We start from the raw sequence: 18,111 nt of genomic DNA, 5'->3' as shown, positions 1-18,111 counted from the left end.
AAGCAGTATTTAGGGGAAAATTCATAACTCTAAATGTCCATCAATAAAAGAGAAAACGAGCAGATAAATTGGGCATGCATCTGAAAATATTAGAAAAGTAACAAATTTAAAATCTCCTATTAAATAACAAAATAGAAATCTGGAAAATCAAAGGAAAAATTAATAAAATTGGAAGTTAAAAAAACCCCATTGAACTAATAAAAGTAGGAGCTAGTTTTATGTGAAAAACTCCCAATAAAATAGATTAAATCACCAGTTAATTTGATTTAAAAGAAGAAAACTAAATTACCAGTATCAAAAATAAAAAGGGTGAATGTAATACCAATGAAGGTGAAATTAAATCAACTATTAGGAGCTATTTTGCCCACTTATATGCCAGTAAAACTGACAATCTAAGTGAAATGGATTAACATTAACAAAACTATAAACTGCCCAGATTTAACAGAAAAGGAACCAATGTAAATAATCCTATCTTAGAAAAAGAAATTGAAAAGCTCTCTAAGAAAAAAAAAAAATCCCAGGATCAGATAGAGTCACAACTGAATTCTACAAAACATTTAAGAAACAATTAGTTCCAATACTAAACCAAATTCCTTTTAACACAAATATGGTTTTGCTACCTAAACCAGTGAGAAAAAGAAAACTACAGGCCGATTTCCCTAATGAATACAAATGCAAAATTATAAAATAAAATACTAGCAAGGAGATTACAGTAATCACATCAGGAATGCAGGGCTTGTTAAAAATTAAGTAAACTATGACCATAATTAACCATACCAATAGCAAAAACAACAAAAATCAGATGATTATATCAACAGATGCAGAAAAAGATTTTGACAAAATGCAACACCCATTCCTATTAAAACTCTAGAAAGCATAGTATGAAATGGAACCTTTCTTAAAATGCTAAGTAGTATCTATCTGAAACAAGAGCAAGCAATATCTCTAAGGGGGATAAATTAGAATCCTTCCCAATAGCTTCTACAAGGACATTCATTATCACCACTGTTATTCAATATTTTATTAAAAATGCTAACTACAGCAATAAGAAACTACTATATGATATGTGTGTATGTATACACACATATATTTATATAATGACATATATGTCATATAATAAGATATAAGATTATCACGGAAGTAAGAAAAGGCAACGAGGAAACAGAGCTATGACAAAATTCATCAGAGAGAACAAAAGATCAAGGGAATCATTGAAAAGAAATGTGCAGGAAGACAGCCTAGCAGTACAAGATTTCAAGCTATGTTACAAAATGGTAATCATCAAAAGAGTCTGGTACTGGCTAAGAAATAGAGTGGTGGATCAATGGAACAGATTAGAAACACGGTTCACTGAAGAAAATGACCACAGTAATCTAATGTTTGATAAACCCAAAGATCCAAGTTTTGGGGCAAAAACTCACCATATGACAAAAATAGGGACACTAATGCTCCAGTTGTCAATGATCCAACCATTCTACAGAGCAATTTGGAACTATGCTCAAAGGGCTATCAGACTGTACATACCCTTTGGACCCAAAGAAACGGGAAGACCTATGTGGACAAAGATGTTTAGAGCATTTTTTTTTTTTATGGTGGTGCACAACTGGAAACTGAGGGAATGTCTATAGTAACAACAGCACTGTAATAAGGATCACCTGCGAAAGACATGGCTACTTTACGACGGCAGGTGCTATTCCTATTTGTAGTAAGTTGTAACCCATAGCACTTAGCATATACCAGAGCATTTAATAAATTGCTACTGAGGGACGGATATTAAAGAGAAGAAGGGCTGGGATCCACATTGGTTGAGAGAACAACCCTACTGGTAAAATCAAAGATCCTTGACTTACTTCCTTAGTGCTTGTGAAGTATTTTACATAATGTTCTCATCTGATCCTCGGGATAGTCCTTTGTGATATATTGTTAAGGAAACTAAAGCAAGAAGTTAAGACCTGCACAAGATCATAATGCTAGTAAATGTCAGAGGCAGAATTCAACCTTGGTTCTCTTAAGTTGTTCTTTCTACCACACCACACAAAATGCATTCAACTTAAAGCAAACATTTTCTTGATCCACAAAGAAAATCTTGTTGTATCAACAGTTTATCATTCAGAATTCATTAGGCACCTTCCATAAGCCCACTACTGAACCAGGCACTCTGAGGTATAAATAACAAAATGCATGATCCTTGCTCTGGAAGAGATTAAGATCTAGGCAAAACGACATAGTGCCTATTTAGAAACAGCTCCAAGAGCACTATGAAACAATTTATTATAAATCTAAGTGATGTGAGAGTTCTGAGAAAGCCAAGAGGATGCAAGGGTTATATTTAAAATGGGGTAAGAGGAGAGAAGGTACTCTGGATGAGTGTGGAAGAGGGGAGAAGAGACACTCCTAGAGCAAGGCCAGATTAACTGAAGAGAGAGATATGGGGAGGGAGGGAGAGATAAAGCTAGGCAGATCAGGTGAGAGAGATGATGAAAGGCCATGGATACCAGGATGAGAAAAAGCAGATTCAATCCAATACTGGAGAAACAGCCATCAGCTCCAAGCCTCTTCAACCTTGGCTCTGTACGCTTGGCCCCTATCCTGGTGCCCTGTACCACACAGTGTGTAGGTTGTTGATGAAGATAATGATAATCATGAATAATTGTACCAATCAGTTTGACTCGTTTTGACCTCGTTTGACTCAATACTTTTATACTGTCCCAGTAAATTTTTGAGCGGAAATGAAAAATGAAAGCTCACCACTGTTTGCATCATAACCTTGATGACTGACTTTCCGTAAACGGTCAAACCCTTGGTTGATGCTCCGCAGCTTGTCTTTCAGTTCTGTGTGCTTGCTGTGGAGGGCGTCCTCTTTGAGGTGGACCTCCTCCAATGGGCTGATGACATTTTTGTGGCTCTCTGTTGAGAAACAGTAAAAGAACGGCTGACATGGCTAGTTTACAAAGCACTTTCCTCAAAGGGCCTGGTGAAGGAAACAGTACAAGAACTTCCTCTCCATGTGACAAGAGGAAGGAGCCAAAGCTCAGACAGGTTTTGCGTCTCTGACAGGTATTAGTGTCAGAGGCAGGAACCAAACTTAGAATTTTAGAGTGTTGAACTCAATACTTTACCTGATATGCCACGCCAGAAAACAAAACAAAAATGAAATAGAATCTTCTCTCAGACCTTCATTCACTGTACAGCTCCAAACAGAGTTTGGGCAGCTAGGTGGCATAGTGGATACAGCACAGGCCTTAGACTCAGGAGGACCCGAGTTCAAATTGAGCCTCAGACAGTTCACACTGATTTAGCTATGTGGCCCTGGGCAAGTCACTTAACCCTGATTGCCCTGAACATCCGGGGCTCTCTCCAGTCATCCTGATCTATATCTTGCCACAGGACCCAGATGATGCTGGAGAAGAGAGTGAGGTTGGTGACCTTGCACAGCCCTCCCTCACTTAAATCCAATTCACTGCAAGTCATGATGTCGCCCTGATGTTATGGTCCTTTTCAAAAGCAAAGGACAAAGAACTTACAACCAGCAGCAGCAGCAGCAGCAACAAGAACAAAGAGGGTTTAAAACTGATTTCCCAGTTTACTGTCCCAGCCTTCATAGGTAATGGAACTTCATAGTTATTCTGTAGGTATTCTTTTCTTTCTTTTTTTTTTTTTAGTGAGGTAATTGGGGTTAAGTGACTTGCCCAGGGTCACACAGCTAGTAAGTGTTAAGTGTCTGAGGCCGGATTTGAACTCAGGTCCTCCTTACTCCAGGGCTGGTGCTCTATCCACTGCACCATCTAGCTGCCCCCTATTCTTTTCTTAATGGCTAAAAGAAAACCATCCTTCCTGCATGAAGGATATTAATTTCTCCTTCAAGAGTCCGCAGAAATCTTCAACAATAATCTTGTTTTGTTTCATACTCTTCATCTAATGGCTTATGGGGTAGGATATCCAACAGCAGGAAAACTACACTTTTACAAAAACAAATGTCTGCTAACTTTGTACAACTCAATGGTTAACTTTTTTTTTTTTCCCAAGGCTTCCCCCAAATCCCGGCTTTATCCCTGTTCATCAAGCTAACCTTCTGTCAGCTTGCCAGTGTCTACAATCTGCTCTGTTTGGCAGTTTGTGAGAATGGAAAAACACAGATCTGTCACTTTGGATAGGTCATGTGTCCAATAATAGTTTAGTAACATATAAAATCATGTTGGTCAAAAGATCTGAAAAAGCCTGTGATTTTCCACTTTTGTGAAGGAGCAACATCACCTGTTAAGATGACTAACTCTAAAATGTCAAAGAAAATATCTAATCTGATATGTAGGGGAAAGAAAAGTAGACTAGGAGTCAGAAGACCTGGATTCTCATAACAGCATATTGCTTCAATTCAATAAATAGTACACAGCCCCTGTGTGTAAGGCACAACACAAAGCCAGAAATGACACAATCCCTGTCCTCAAGGAATTTACAATCTATGAGGGGAGTCAGGGCTTGTGCACAAAAAATTACAACATAAAATAGAAGGTGATCTAGGCAAAGGAGACAGTCAAAGAAATTTAAGAAAATCTGAGGAGAAGGCTGCATTTTCTGGGCATGAGGTGGGAGTGTGGGGGAAGATTTCATGGAGGAGATCACACCAGAGGAGGGCCTCCAAGGGAGGAAAAAGTGCACTGGAGGACTCAGGGAGTGTAGGAGTGGGCAGGATGGCATCTCAGGAAACAAGCTTTGGGCTGTAACACAGCACATAGCAAAGGGAACAGAGTGAAACAAAGCTAGGTTAGAGCCAGACTGTGGAGGCTCTAGAATGCCTCGCTAAGGACTTGTGTCTTACCCCACAGGTAATAGAAACACTGAAGCCTTTAGGATAGAGTAGTGTCATGGTCAGACTGAAGGATGAACTGGGTGACTGTGTCTAGAGTTGGAGTAAAGAAACGAGATGCTAGAGGCAGGAAGACTAGCTGGGGGTGGGGGGTTACAACATTCCAGGCAAGAGGTAATGAGGGTTGGACTGAGGAACTGGCACATGAATGGAGAGAAGGGGATGGACAATAATTATAGACCTCTATAAAGCACTTTAAAGTTTGCAAAGCACTTTACATGCTTTATCTCATTTAATCCTTAAAACAACCTTGTGAGGGGCAGCTAGGTGGCACAGTGGATAAAGCACCAGCCCTGGATTCAGGAGGACCTAAGTTCAATTCCAACCTCAGCCACTTGTCACTTACTAGCTGTGTGACACTGGGCAAGTCACTTAATGCTCATTGCCCTGCAAAAAAAATTCTCTAGGGGCAGCTAGGTGGCACAGCGGATAAAGCACTGGCCCTGGATTCAGGAGGACCTGAGTTCAAATCTGGCCTCAGACACTCGACACTTACTAGCTGTGTGACCCTGGGCAAGTCACTTAACCCCAACTGCCTCACCAAAAAAAAACCCACCAAAAAAACAAAAACAAATTACTACAGAAGGGGCTAGCCTCAACAAGCAAGATGGTTATTTTATCCTTGAGGCCAGAAGGAATGAAAAGCAGAGAGGTATGGAGGAGAGAGGAAGCCAGGTGAATCTATATATGGAAGGTGGCACCTGACTCCCTCATTTTATAGGTGGGGAAACTGAGCCGTACAAAGTAAAATGATCTGCAGAGAGCCACAGTGCCAGGATGGTAGTCTTCTCCCTTCAATTCTCTTGTCCTCTTCTGCCACATCTTCCCCACTGCCAGGGCCCTCGACAGTAAGGCACTACCTTACCTTCCAAACTAATCTTCTAGGGGCACCTACGTGGCACAGTGGATAGAGCACTGGCCCTGGATTCAGGAGGACCTGAGTTCAAATCTGGCCTCAGACACTTGACAACTTACTAGCTGTGTGACCCTGGGCAAGTCACTTAAGCCCAACTGCCTCACCAAAAAACAAACAAGTCTTCTACTTATTCTTCCCATCTCTTCTCTACACTCCAGCTAAGCTTTCTTGTTTCTTCTTTTCCCAATGTCTGCATTGTCCTCCTTCACCTCTTGAATTCCAATCCATCCATTTAAATATTCTTCTCTCCAAGAAAACTTTCTGATACCCACCCCCAAGCCTTACATGCCTCATGCAAATGACCATTTTGTTTTGTACCTAATGGACTTACCATGTGTTCTAGTTAATCTTTATAGGTCAGGGTCTCCTTGTAAGGCCATAAGTGCCCCTGACTGCAATCTTGAGGTTACCACTTAAAATTTTCCATTGTATTGGCCTTTCCAGGCTTATTTCACCCATCTCCTCTTCATGATTTCTACATTTCAAGCAAACTGTTCTACCTGCTGTTCCCTCCACCTCAGCTTCCATGGTGCCCCTCTGTGTCTGGTATGCCTTCTCTCTTCATCTGGACCCTGCATGGTCTTCACCTTAAAGCAAGCTCAACTCAGGCACCACCTCCTGATCCTCCTAGTTTTTAGTAGCTGCTTCTTCTTCTAACTATCTTGTCCTATCGTAGTGCCTTGGACATGACAGGAACTAAGTTAATGCTTCTCGGAGTTAACTGGATTATTTCTATGTAGAAATATATTCCCACGTAGCCTCAAGTTCCGTGTTGTTATTTGAGCACCCCTGCAGTAACTAGCAAAGCATGTACTGGGGCCTTAGTTGTCACCTCTAGGTAGAAGACTCATAGATCCATACAACCAGCCCTAGTTTCTCTGCTGGGTGCTAGGCCTACATGAGCAAATGCCCTGTGGACATCTCAGGGTGGAGGCCCTGGAAGCATTTCAAACTTGATATGTTCAAAACAAAACCCGTTCCCTCCCCCTCTAGCCCTCCCCACCTTCTGCACTTTCCTAGTCCTGCCTTGGGCACCCCCACCCCATAAGTCACTCAGGTGCCGCTGCTAGGACATGCCCTTTGAAGACGACCTTTCATCTACTCTGTGTGTCTTGATCTGTCTTTGGCTATGCTCATGTTTGTCCCCCCTATTAAAATGTGAGCTCCCTCAAGGTGGGGTCAGTTTTTGCCTGACTTTGTATCCTCAGCATTTAGCACAAGGCCTAGCAAGTAGAAAGCACTTTAAAATATGCTTGCCAACTGACTGGCCAGCAAATAAATGAATGACTGAGAACAAAGACTGTTTTATCTAAAATAAATGTAGATCTCTTCTAGTTCCTCGAAAAATTCCCCTACATAAGCCTACAGGTGATTAAATAAACATTTATTGAAATTTGTGATATCCTGGACTCAAGTATATATATAATAATAATAATAATAATAATAATAATAATAATAATAATAATAAAAACACCCACCAAAATGTGACCATGTTGAAAACCCCACATAGTTATTTATGCTATACTTTGTGTCTATAACCGGTAAAAGCTCAGGAATTGAGATGTTGGATTTACAGTATAGCTTAAATTAGAAGACTGTTTGGAAAACAAAGACGTTTTCAGTTTATGAATATTTCAGCATTATCAGGAGTACCTTCTGTTCTGCTCACAGTCTCTAAAAGCACGTTATATTCATGGACTTTTTCTTTATGATGCTTAAATTCCCGCCACAGTTTATCCAGCTCCTCATTGGAAAATTTCCCAGAGGTTTTAGCCTAACAAGAAGAAAAAAAAAAGAAACTCAAGTTACAAGGTTAAATTCTGTTTACATCAACAGTAATAGTTTACATTTATATAGTGCTTTTCTCAGAACTACTGAGTCCTAGAATTTAGATAGAAGGAACAATAAAAATAAACTAATTTTAATTTGCATTTGCATTAACTTACTGGTGGTGATTTAGCGTATTCTTTCATATGGCTAGTAGTTTGTATTTCTTCTTTTGATCACTTATTTATGGGTGATGGTTCTTAGTGTTATGTATTTGTGTCAGTTCCCTACATATCTTTATCTTCCATATCAGATCTTTATTAGATGTATTTGCTGTAAAGATTTGCCAGGTTAATCTGCTTTTCTTCTTTCTAGTGACATTGATTTGTTCATGCAAGTAACAGTGCTTTGCTTTACTCCCTGAGCATCCTCTTGCTGCAGTGCTGTCTTTTTGAAACATTTTTCTTTACAAAGTAACTATTTCCTGAGCTCCTTTAAACAGCAGAAGGAAAGATAGAAATGATATACAATAAACTTCCTGAACTCAGGTTCTGAACCCATTAGATCATATGTCAAAGATTTAGTGTGGAAAGGAGAAAGGACATTTTATTTGCAAGCACAGGATGTGGGTTCAAATTCTGACTCTGCTAATTACTAAGCCATGTGACCTTGGGAAAGTTACTTGACCTTTTTGGGCCTCAGTTTCCTCCACTGCTAGGTGACATCCCAAAGGCTACATTACTCCTAATCCTTCAACTCAGGGATTTCACTGTGTCAGCATCCCCCGGCCCAATCGGACCTCAAGGCCTTGCTTCCTGCAAACAAAACCCTTGACTTTTATGAAAATGTTGGGAATTGTGTCATAAATCATAAAAATGATGTACAGCCTCAAACATAAGGCTTGCACTAGTCATTCTAATGACAAACATGAATCATGCCTCTTGTCCTAACTGTATTTTTACGGTTGTGTGACAACATTTGAACACCTCTATACATGATTAACCTTCCCCAGGGAACAATGTAAACTGGATTGAAGAGGTAGCTTCATTAATGGGGTAGTACACTCTTGATTGTATTTTTATTGTACAGTCAGTCACCTCTCATAGTTCTGTATGTTTGTATTGAGGTAGGAATTCTTGAAGAATCTCCATTTTAAAATAAAATTACTATTTATTTTAAACATTAAAAAAAATATGATTTTAGAGAGAGGACTGGCTCCTCAATTGTACTGTGGGATTGCAATAAGAGAGAAACAAAGTAATGGAAATATATTCCAAACTATGTTTTCCCTCATACACACAATAAATCACCTTCCTTAATCTGACGTCTATTACAGGATTTGGAGTTGGAAGAGCCCTTAGCTCTTGGAACGGAGTTGGAATGAGCCCTGCTCATTCAAAACAAGACAAAAGTGAGCCTTGAAACTGGCCGTGACTCGCTCTGGGTCACATAGCTAGCAATGGGCAGAGCCAAGGACTCGAACTCTGGTCCCTTCAGCCCAAACCTGGTGCTTGTTTTCACTATTCCTCATCCCTTCAGCAAGCATTTATTAAGCACTCACAAAGAGCACAGAATTGGCACTAGCTGGATACAAAGACAAAAACAATTTCTGCCCTCTAAGGCGCTCACGTTCTATTAAATGTAAATCATGTGTGAGCGTGTGAGCGTGTGTGTGTGTGTGTGTGTGTGTGTGTGTGTGTGTGCATACACACAACAGAAAGACAGGGATCACAAAGGCGATTTTCGTGGAAGGGACGGCACTGGGGCCAAGCTCCCTGGTTGCTGGAGGGGTCAGCCACTGCGAAGAGGGGAGCACCTGACAGAAGGGATCCAGGGGAGAAAGGATGGAGGCAAGAGCTTTCATGGAGAGACAATTAACAAGACCCCTCCCTCTGCCCCCTGGGACTCCTTATACTGACGACATGTCAAGTCAGGGACGATCTGGTCTAACCACCACATTTTACAGATGAGGAAACTGAGGCTAAGTAGGTTAAGTACCATAAATGCTTGGTGATTATGTAATAGCACAAATACACACATTCAATCAAACACAATTAAACTTTACCTTATTCCACAATTTTTCTAGTCTTGGATCATCTAGCACATCGTCTTCTGTGCCATCACTGATGTAATTGGTATTTGTCAGCTGAGCATCCTTCTTCCCATCTAGTCCATATTTAGCCAAAATGACTAAAAAGAGAATTTTTATTAATTAAATAATAGTTGACAACCACGTGTATTTTTCTTTTGAATCTTAGAGATTTAAAAAAACTAGCTCATTCATTCCTAACAGTCCTATGCCTTAACAAATAGTGACAACACCAGCAGGTCCCACTGCTATGGTTTACAAAACATTTTGCTTATAACAACATTGAGATGTGAGGAACGGAACAATCATCACCCCAACTTACAGGGGAAAACCGAGGCTCTGAGATGGATAGTGGCTTACTTGGAGCAGAAAAATGGCATGTCTTATGTAAATATGAGCACTGATGACATATCAAGTCTGGATCAAAAAAAAAAAATCTGCCTTCACTTACCTGTGAAGCTTGTATCTCTCCTTCCCCTACCACATAAGCTTCTTGAGGGCAGGCCATACTTCTCTTGGCTTTGAATCTCCACTACATAACAGTTCTTAATGCACTCTTGTTGATTGACTTTGACTAACTACCATTAATCCCATTTCTCTTCAGACTTATACAGGCTAAGTCTAATCCTTTTTCCCCACAAGAAGGCTTGCCTAATCAACCAAGAGATGTTTATGAAATGCTTCCTGTAGTCAGAACACTGTTAGGTTCTGGGGGAGATACAGACAGAAGATAAAGAATTTAGCTCATGGTCTGGTAGGGGGCTAAGAGAAAAACATAGGTCACTCTAATACACATTACTAGGTAAATACATTAAAGATATACACAGTATCATCCCAGGATCCTTAACCACCAGAGGGATCAGGAAAGCTTTCACAAAGGAGGCAGCATTTACGTGCCTAGAGGAAATGTCTGCAGCCATTTGAAGCTACCCCATCTCTACCCTGCTTGCTTTCCCAAATGAATTTATACACATATAAAATTTTAAAGATTAAGAAAATGAAAAGATGAGAGAAATAGCTGCACTTGGCACCTGGGAAAGTTAATTACTGAAGGTGGAAACTGACTATTGCACTGAGCTTCCTGAAGGCTCAGGGGAGAATGTTTGTTATGTTAGTCAGTTCTCATCTGCCTCACAGAAGGGAGCACACCCATTCAGGTGGATAAGTGTTCACAGTACATGCTGAATTCTGGGAGAAGTGCATAACGTGGACCAGTACACGAGCCCCGCCCCTGCCTATTTCAATCCTTTTTTCTTCCTTCAAGGCCCTACTCAGATGCAGTTTCCCAGCTAGAAGTGACTCCTCCCTCCCCAACCTCACATCCATCTCTGCTTGGGACCTCTCAGGCACTCAGGACATCCTAGCTGTATCCTGGCTATTTGTCTCATCTCTCTTAGATGGTAGAGTTCATGAGGACAGGGCTGTGCTGCTTTTTATCTTTCTAGGCTTAACATGAGAGCACTACCCTAATAGCAGGTGCTTAACAAAGGTGGGTTGAATTGAATTCAAGAGATCTTGGTTAACGTGATGAACGGTATCTTCATCCGGTTTGGCGAAGGACTTAAAACTGTCGTCAGATGGGCATTCTGAAATACTGAACTTCTCTCTAAAAGCTTGAGGGCACCAACTCAAAGCTTAACTCTGTGAAAATACTGAAGTTAGGCACTTAGAATTCAGTGGAGATGTGGCACACTCAGATGATCTAATTTAACAGAGAACATAGAGGAACGCACAGTTAATGTGTCCATTAGGCTACTTCCCAAACCTCAGTATCCCCACTGAGCTTTTGACAAGGGCTGGAATATAGTCAATTAATGGTTGAATTAGCTGAGGAGTGCCCAAAGAGCTGAGATTCTGTGTTGTTGATTAAAGAGGAATCCATGTGCTTCAGGTACAAGACATATGGAAGGGAAGGAGGTAGGGAGAGAGGGCTGGCATCCTACTGTGAACACTTAGGAGTCTGACTTGTACCCTTGCACAGATGATGGCTGGGGTAGGTGCAGGGCTGCCTACGGGTAGGATGTATTCCTGTATAAAATAAGTTTTACAGATTCGTTCTACCTACTGTTATTTCTGCAATCAAACTAAGCTGTATCTGAAAAGTCGAAAGAAAAGAGAGGACCTGGTGATGACATGCTGCAGGACAAATGGAAACTTGTCCACATGTCCATTATATGGTCAGCCACTAGTATGGAGCTCTTGGGTAGGCAACCATCCAACAAATGTTCTGAGTCAAACTGAATTGACTTGACTGGCCCCCGAGGGAAGGCAGGGGTAGAGGGGTTTGGGGAAAGGCTGTACTGTGGAAAGAATAGCAGGTGCTGGAGATCCCAGGGTTTTAAAGGAATCTAGAAGCGAAAAGGAGCAAATGTCAGCAGAAGGTCGAAGAGGAAGCAATGAGTAGGTTGTCTTGATTTTGTAAAATGCCCTGAAATATCTGAATTTCTTAAGATTAAGTTTAAGCAGAAAACTGGTGACGAATTTCTCACACTATAGTGCTGCTACTATGCCCTTTAATGAGACATTTGACAGGTTTCTCCTCTCATAATAAGCTTTTCTCTCAATCAATTTGATACCAACTTATTGATATAAACCATATGATCATGGACTCGTTAATTAATACGAAGCCTTCTGACTTCATCTGCCCAGACATTCCGTGTTACCCTAACCAACAGTGAGTGTTTCCACAGTTCCCATTAAACTTCTGTCAGTCCATTCTCCAGCCCTGCATGGCTTCAGTAATTATATTTTCTCCACAACTGCTTGAGTCCTAGAGCACAGATGGAGCAAATCACAAATAGCACTGATTGACCCGGATCACGACAAACTCTTGTGACCTCACTTCAGCAGATCCTTTATTATCACTGGTGGGTTCCCTGGAATACCCGTGGCCACAACTGCTATTACAGATGACCACTCCTCTGGAGACCTCCACCCTGCCCTCCTGCATCCACATCCTGGGCAGATGACTTTGCTTTGACTTCATGGGCAAGGCTGAAATCAGGGAGGAGGATCTTTCCTTTTCTCCAAGTTGGGAGGGCAACAGGAGCTGGTCACAGGTAAGAGTTTACATTTGTTCTCTTTGGCCCTGGAGGGCAGAAGCAGAGCCAAAAGGGAAGTTACAGGGAGATGGATTTCAACTGAATATAAAGAAAAACTTCCCAGCAATGTAGGCTGTCCAAAATCGGAATGGGATTCCTTGTGGGAGGATTGTGATTATATGAAAACATCTGTTTCTACCTACATGCATCCTTTTTGTTTTTCTTTCTTGAGTCAGGAGTCCTTTCTATCTCAATCCTGTTTGCTCCCATGTCCTGTCAGACTGGAGGCAGTCCACCGTCCTGGAAAGAGAACTTGCTTTTCAGTCATAGGGCATGGGTTCAAATCTTGGCTCTGCAACTTACTTGTCTAACACTGAGCAAGTCCCTAAACTTCTCAGGACCTGGGTCCTCACCTGTAAAATCTGGCAATTGGATTCATGACCTCCAAGGTTCCTTCTTGATCTAAATATATGCTCTTAGGATCAATTATCCCCTCACCAGCACCTTCAGTTTATGTCTGGCTACCATTAGCAACCTCACTTCTGCTCTAGACAGGGGTGGCCTCTTCATCTGCTTTGGCTCCTGTCCTTGTAAGGAACACAGAATTTTTCCAGGATGGAAGCAGAGTGATGCTTAAGTATTGATCATTTTTTGTTCCTCCTGCTCAGAATCCTTATCTGAGGCTTTCTGTTTCGCGTTCCTTTCCCAACATGCCTGGATCACCTTCTGTGCAGAAGTTGGGAGCAGAGCTGAGTCTTAGAGCAAGCCCAGGGAATTAAAGGGAAGGAAGGAGCGTGCCAGGCATGGCAGGTAGCCAGGGCGGAGGCGCTGAGATGGGGAGGAATGAAGAATGTAGCAAGTCAGTCCGTGGAGCCAGACTGTCGCCTGCAAAGAGGAGAGCGGAAAGGCTGGAAGAAGCCAGGCTGTGAATGGTCGTAAAAGCCAAGCAGGCTTCATACTTGATCCTGAGAGTAGCAGGGAGCCCTTGGAGCTTACTGAGGTGGGAGCCTGACATTGTCAGGCCTGCACTTTAAGAAAATTACTTGGGCAGCCGAGTGGAGGATATACACTGGTATGGGTAGAAAAGGAGACCAGAGAGAAGGCTACTGCAATAGCCTAGGTAACAGGTGAGGGGAGATAAGGGGCTATGATATGAGAGACACTGTGAAGGGAGAGCAACAGACTGGATCTGTGGGGTATGGGAAAAGCTGAGGATTACACTGAGGTGGCCAGCCTCTGGAACATACTCAACAAAAAGAGGAAAGCTGGAAAGACCGGAAGCTTTGGGGGAAAGCTGGGTTTCCTCCAAACAGATGAGTTCTGTTCTGGACATGCTGAGTTTAAATGCCAAAAGAACAGCCAGTTTGAGATGTGGGACCGCACAGAGTAGGGACTGAAAATTTAAAAAAATCTATCATGGGACTCCCTCAGCCAGTCTAGTGAAGCCTTCGGACTCTTTCTTAGAATTAAAAAAATGTATAAAAATATACAAAGAAAATGAATCATACTGAAGTATAGTCATCAAAATATATTTTTTAAAAACAGTTCACAGACCCTAGGTTAAAAACTCCTGACAAAAAGAGAAAGGAGGAGGGCCCAAGAGAGACCTGGGAAACACGCATGAATAGAGGGCATGGCCTAGATGAAAATCCAGCAAAGGAGACTGAGAAATCATGGGCAGTTAAGGAAGAGAACCAGGAGAAAATAGCATCACGAAACCTAGAGTGGACAAAGCATCCAGGAGGTGGTGATACTGTTGTTGAAGGCTACATTATGGTCAAAAAAGATGAGGACTGGAAAAAAGGCCATTAGATTTACCAAGTAAAGATCGATGGTAACTTTGGAGATGGCAGTTTCAATTGAACGATGTGGTGAAAGCCAGATTGCAGAGGGTCTAGAAGTCAGAGGAGAGAAAACAGAAGCATGTGGTGAAGTCCTACAACTAAATCAAAGCCAGGCAGCTCTTCTCTTGCTTAATTCTAATAAGCCTACCTCATCTGTCCAAGATGTCCTTACATCTAGATTCACACACACATGCACTCATACACACACGTGCACACAAACTCTACAGGGCTAACTCACTCCAAGTCATCGTCTGCATAACAGGTGGTTACCAATCGCCTGATTTCCCCTTTGTGAACTCTTAGGCAATGCTACTGAGTGGTTATAGATCTCTTCTGAGAGTCACTGCAACATTTCAGGGCTTGATGTAACCAGTACAACGTCTGCTACAAACATCTGGAGGATGCCACCATCCATAGGGTCTGTTTCTTTGTTGCTAATACTCTATAGCAAAGATTCCAATAATCAGTCAGCCAAGAAGCATCTATTAAGTACCTGCTTGTGCCAGGTACTCTACTGGAGGATACCAAAAATTAATTGGGCCCTATGGGTCTGGTTATTCCCATTTTAGAGAAGAGAAAGTTAAGGCTCAGAGATGTGATCTTCATAACACTCCTCAAAGTCAGAAGTGTGTTTGGGATCCAGGTCTCTTGACTTCATGGCTAGCTTGCTTCCCACTGCACACTTGCGCCTCCACTTACTTTTGCTTCAGGGAGTCAGAAAAGGCTTTAATGATATCTTCTAGTGAACTTAGGTCAACTGTGTTTTCCTTTCCCCCTGGCAGGCCAAGTCTCAGGCCACAATATTATCCACTAAATTAGGGCCGTAGGAGACTTTTAATATTACAGCATCAAAGAATTTACAATTTTAGGGGACCACAGGGATGCTCTGGTCCTTGCTGTTCCCTTTATGGATGTAGAAGCTTAGGCATGAACAGTATCATGCTGCCATAGCCAGTAAGCAGCAAACCCAATGCCAACGTTTCCAAAGCCAATGATTTCCATGATTTGAGGCTGCCTTGACTCTCACCACCCTCTTTATTGCTTGTTCCCTCTCTAGCCTGATCAGAGAGAGAGCCCGGACCTGAAGTCCTCACTGGCCATCAGGTACAAGGGGTAGCTGGGCGCTTGGTGAGCTCACTCCTCCCTTTGGGCAGCGGTTCTCCAGGACATACAGATTCCCTAATCAGTAAAGGAGAAGATAACCAGCTATTTCCTCCCCCTGTGATGTGCTCATTGGAAACATCCTGCTTAGGTTATAATTAGAGTGAATTGTTTTCAGTTTTGTTCATGTAATCTGTCAGTTCCCCTGTTGTTGCTTCTACTTGGCTATTTTGTGGGCCTCCTTTATTGAGTCTTTGAGCACGGTGGAAAACAAGCTCAATAAAACAGAATCTATTTAAAAACTACTGACAATGGGGAGTGTGATAGACAATACACATAATTAGGCATTTCATCAAAGTGAAATTGAGATTTTAATGCCACTAGGCAAATACAGCTTCAGAGCCATTAGCTAGCTGTTCCCAGAGTCATTAGCTAGGTTGGATGCCACTTGTGGCTAAAAATGGAGTGTTGGAAGGATCTGCCTTGTAGCCCCTTGAATAGAGCTGACAGGAGATGCCTCCAAGGAGCCCTGTTCACATACACTCCTTTACGGGACTCTCCTATATGTTGTCTAAGTTCCATCCAAAGTGGACTGTCACTGGAACAGACTTACAGAATGGGGGGGGGGATAAGAAGACAGGTACATGAACACTTACAATCTACATGAGGACACAAAGAAGGGGTAGAGACAGTGTGCTAATGAGAAATGTGAAGGAGAAATGAAATTTCATTTGGGAGGCACAGGTGGTCTGGAAAGTTTTCATTTGGTCTTGGCCCTAACCCAGCATTTACTTTGTACTTCTCTAATGTACTTATTATGTATTACTGTATATTTTGCTTATCTATCTGCTATGCTCCACCAGACTGTTAGCCTTACAGAGCTCAGCACAGAGCAGACTCTTAACAGATGTTTGCTGAATTGAATCTGCTGAACTGTATCAAAATAAACTCCTTTGAGAAGCCACAATTTCTTAGTAGGCCAGTGAACAGAACCCCAGAAAGTATCATGATACTGTTAATGAAGGTGATGAAGACAGAGCAAACTTGTTTCCTATCTGAATAAAATGTCATTTTAAATGTATATACTTGTGAAATTAACCTAAGACCTTTTGATGATGGTGTTTTCAATTTTCTAAATGAAGGTTAAGGACTTTTTGAAGACAAAGGGCAGAAAAATAGTTGGATATGGAAATAGTGTCAAAGAACAAGCTGTTATTTTCCTCACAAATGGCTTAACCCTAATGAGGAGCTCTTGGCTAGGGAGAGAGGCTTCTTTATGAAGATTAGGGGAAAAAAGGGCTGGTTAGAGAGTTGATCAAGAGGATTTTGAATTGGCAATGGAGTGCAAAGGAGGAAAATGCCCAGAAATGATTGAGCATAATGTAGAAAATAAGAGGTATGTAAGCCAATTATTCACAGGAGAAAAAAGACTTTGAAGAGTGTCTGAAATAATACTTTGTCATCACATAGCAAAATGCAGGACCTGGGTAGATTTTTATGTAATGGGAAAATGTGATCTCATAGATCTCATCAACATTTGGTAGGGTGATCTTGTGGCCACGGAGAGGTATTATGCTATATACCAGGGGTTCCTAACCTTTTTGGTGTCACAGACAACTCCTCCTCCGACAGTCTAATGTAGTTTATGAAAATATTATCCTCAGAATAATATTTTAAGTGTTCAATTATACTGAATTGATTATACTGAAATAGTTATTTCAATGTAAAAAAGTGAAAACGTTTTGATCCCAAGTTGAGAACCTTTGCTATAGACAGAAGGGTTTCCCAAAGGCACTTGATAACCTTGTGTATGAAACATATAAACTGGATGGCAGTAGAGGGAAGAAGGGTTAGCAGAAAACACGATGGAGGTAGTGGACCTTGGTTTCCTTATCTACAAGATGAAGATTAAATTGTACTATCTTCCACAAAGACTGCTGGAAGGAAACAGGTTTACAAACCATAAGGCATTGTTATAAATGTAAGTAATCATGACTACAGTTGAGTGGATTCATAAGTGGCCCTGTGACCAGAACCCCTGAATATTGATGAGTGCTTGGGGATCTCTGGTGGCATGCCATAGGATGTTCAGCAGGATGCCTTGACCCACTGGATACTTTGACAACTAGAAGCCATAGATAACATGCTTATCACCTCTTCATATAACATAACCAACAAGCTAAATAATGGGTCAGGATCCTGCAAGAGCCTCACAGCTTTAAGGGGATATTCAAGATGGCTGCATATAACAAGATAAAATTTTATAGTGATAAATGTAAAGTCCTGTACTCATGTTAAAATACAAAAACAAAAACAACTGAATGTACAGTATAAGATGGATGAGATATGTAACCTAACATTTTCTGATTCATAATAATAATCAACTGTAAGGTTTTATAAAGTACTTTGCATAAATTACTTCAATGGTTCTTAACATTCCTGAGGTAGGCACTACAGGCAGTATCATTCCCATTTTACAGGTGAAGAAA

At 41.3% G+C, this 18,111-nt stretch overlaps 1 protein-coding gene across 1 annotated transcript in view; it reads right to left on the bottom strand.

Annotated features, from left to right (window-relative positions):
• The window catches only part of LRPAP1 (LDL receptor related protein associated protein 1), a 45,526-nt gene that overhangs the window by 9,572 nt on the left and 17,843 nt on the right, over window positions 1–18,111 (bottom strand). Inside the window, 3 exon segments of the mRNA XM_043973316.1 lie at window positions 2,749–2,907; window positions 7,434–7,554; window positions 9,613–9,737. Coding sequence (XP_043829251.1) covers window positions 2,749–2,907; window positions 7,434–7,554; window positions 9,613–9,737 — 405 coding nt within the window.

Source organism: Dromiciops gliroides, chromosome 6 (genome assembly GCF_019393635.1).
Source record: "Dromiciops gliroides isolate mDroGli1 chromosome 6, mDroGli1.pri, whole genome shotgun sequence".
Classification (NCBI taxonomy): Eukaryota; Metazoa; Chordata; class Mammalia; order Microbiotheria; family Microbiotheriidae; genus Dromiciops; species Dromiciops gliroides.
Note: the sequence above shows the minus strand (reverse complement) of the source record. Positions and strands in the feature narration are given on the sequence as shown.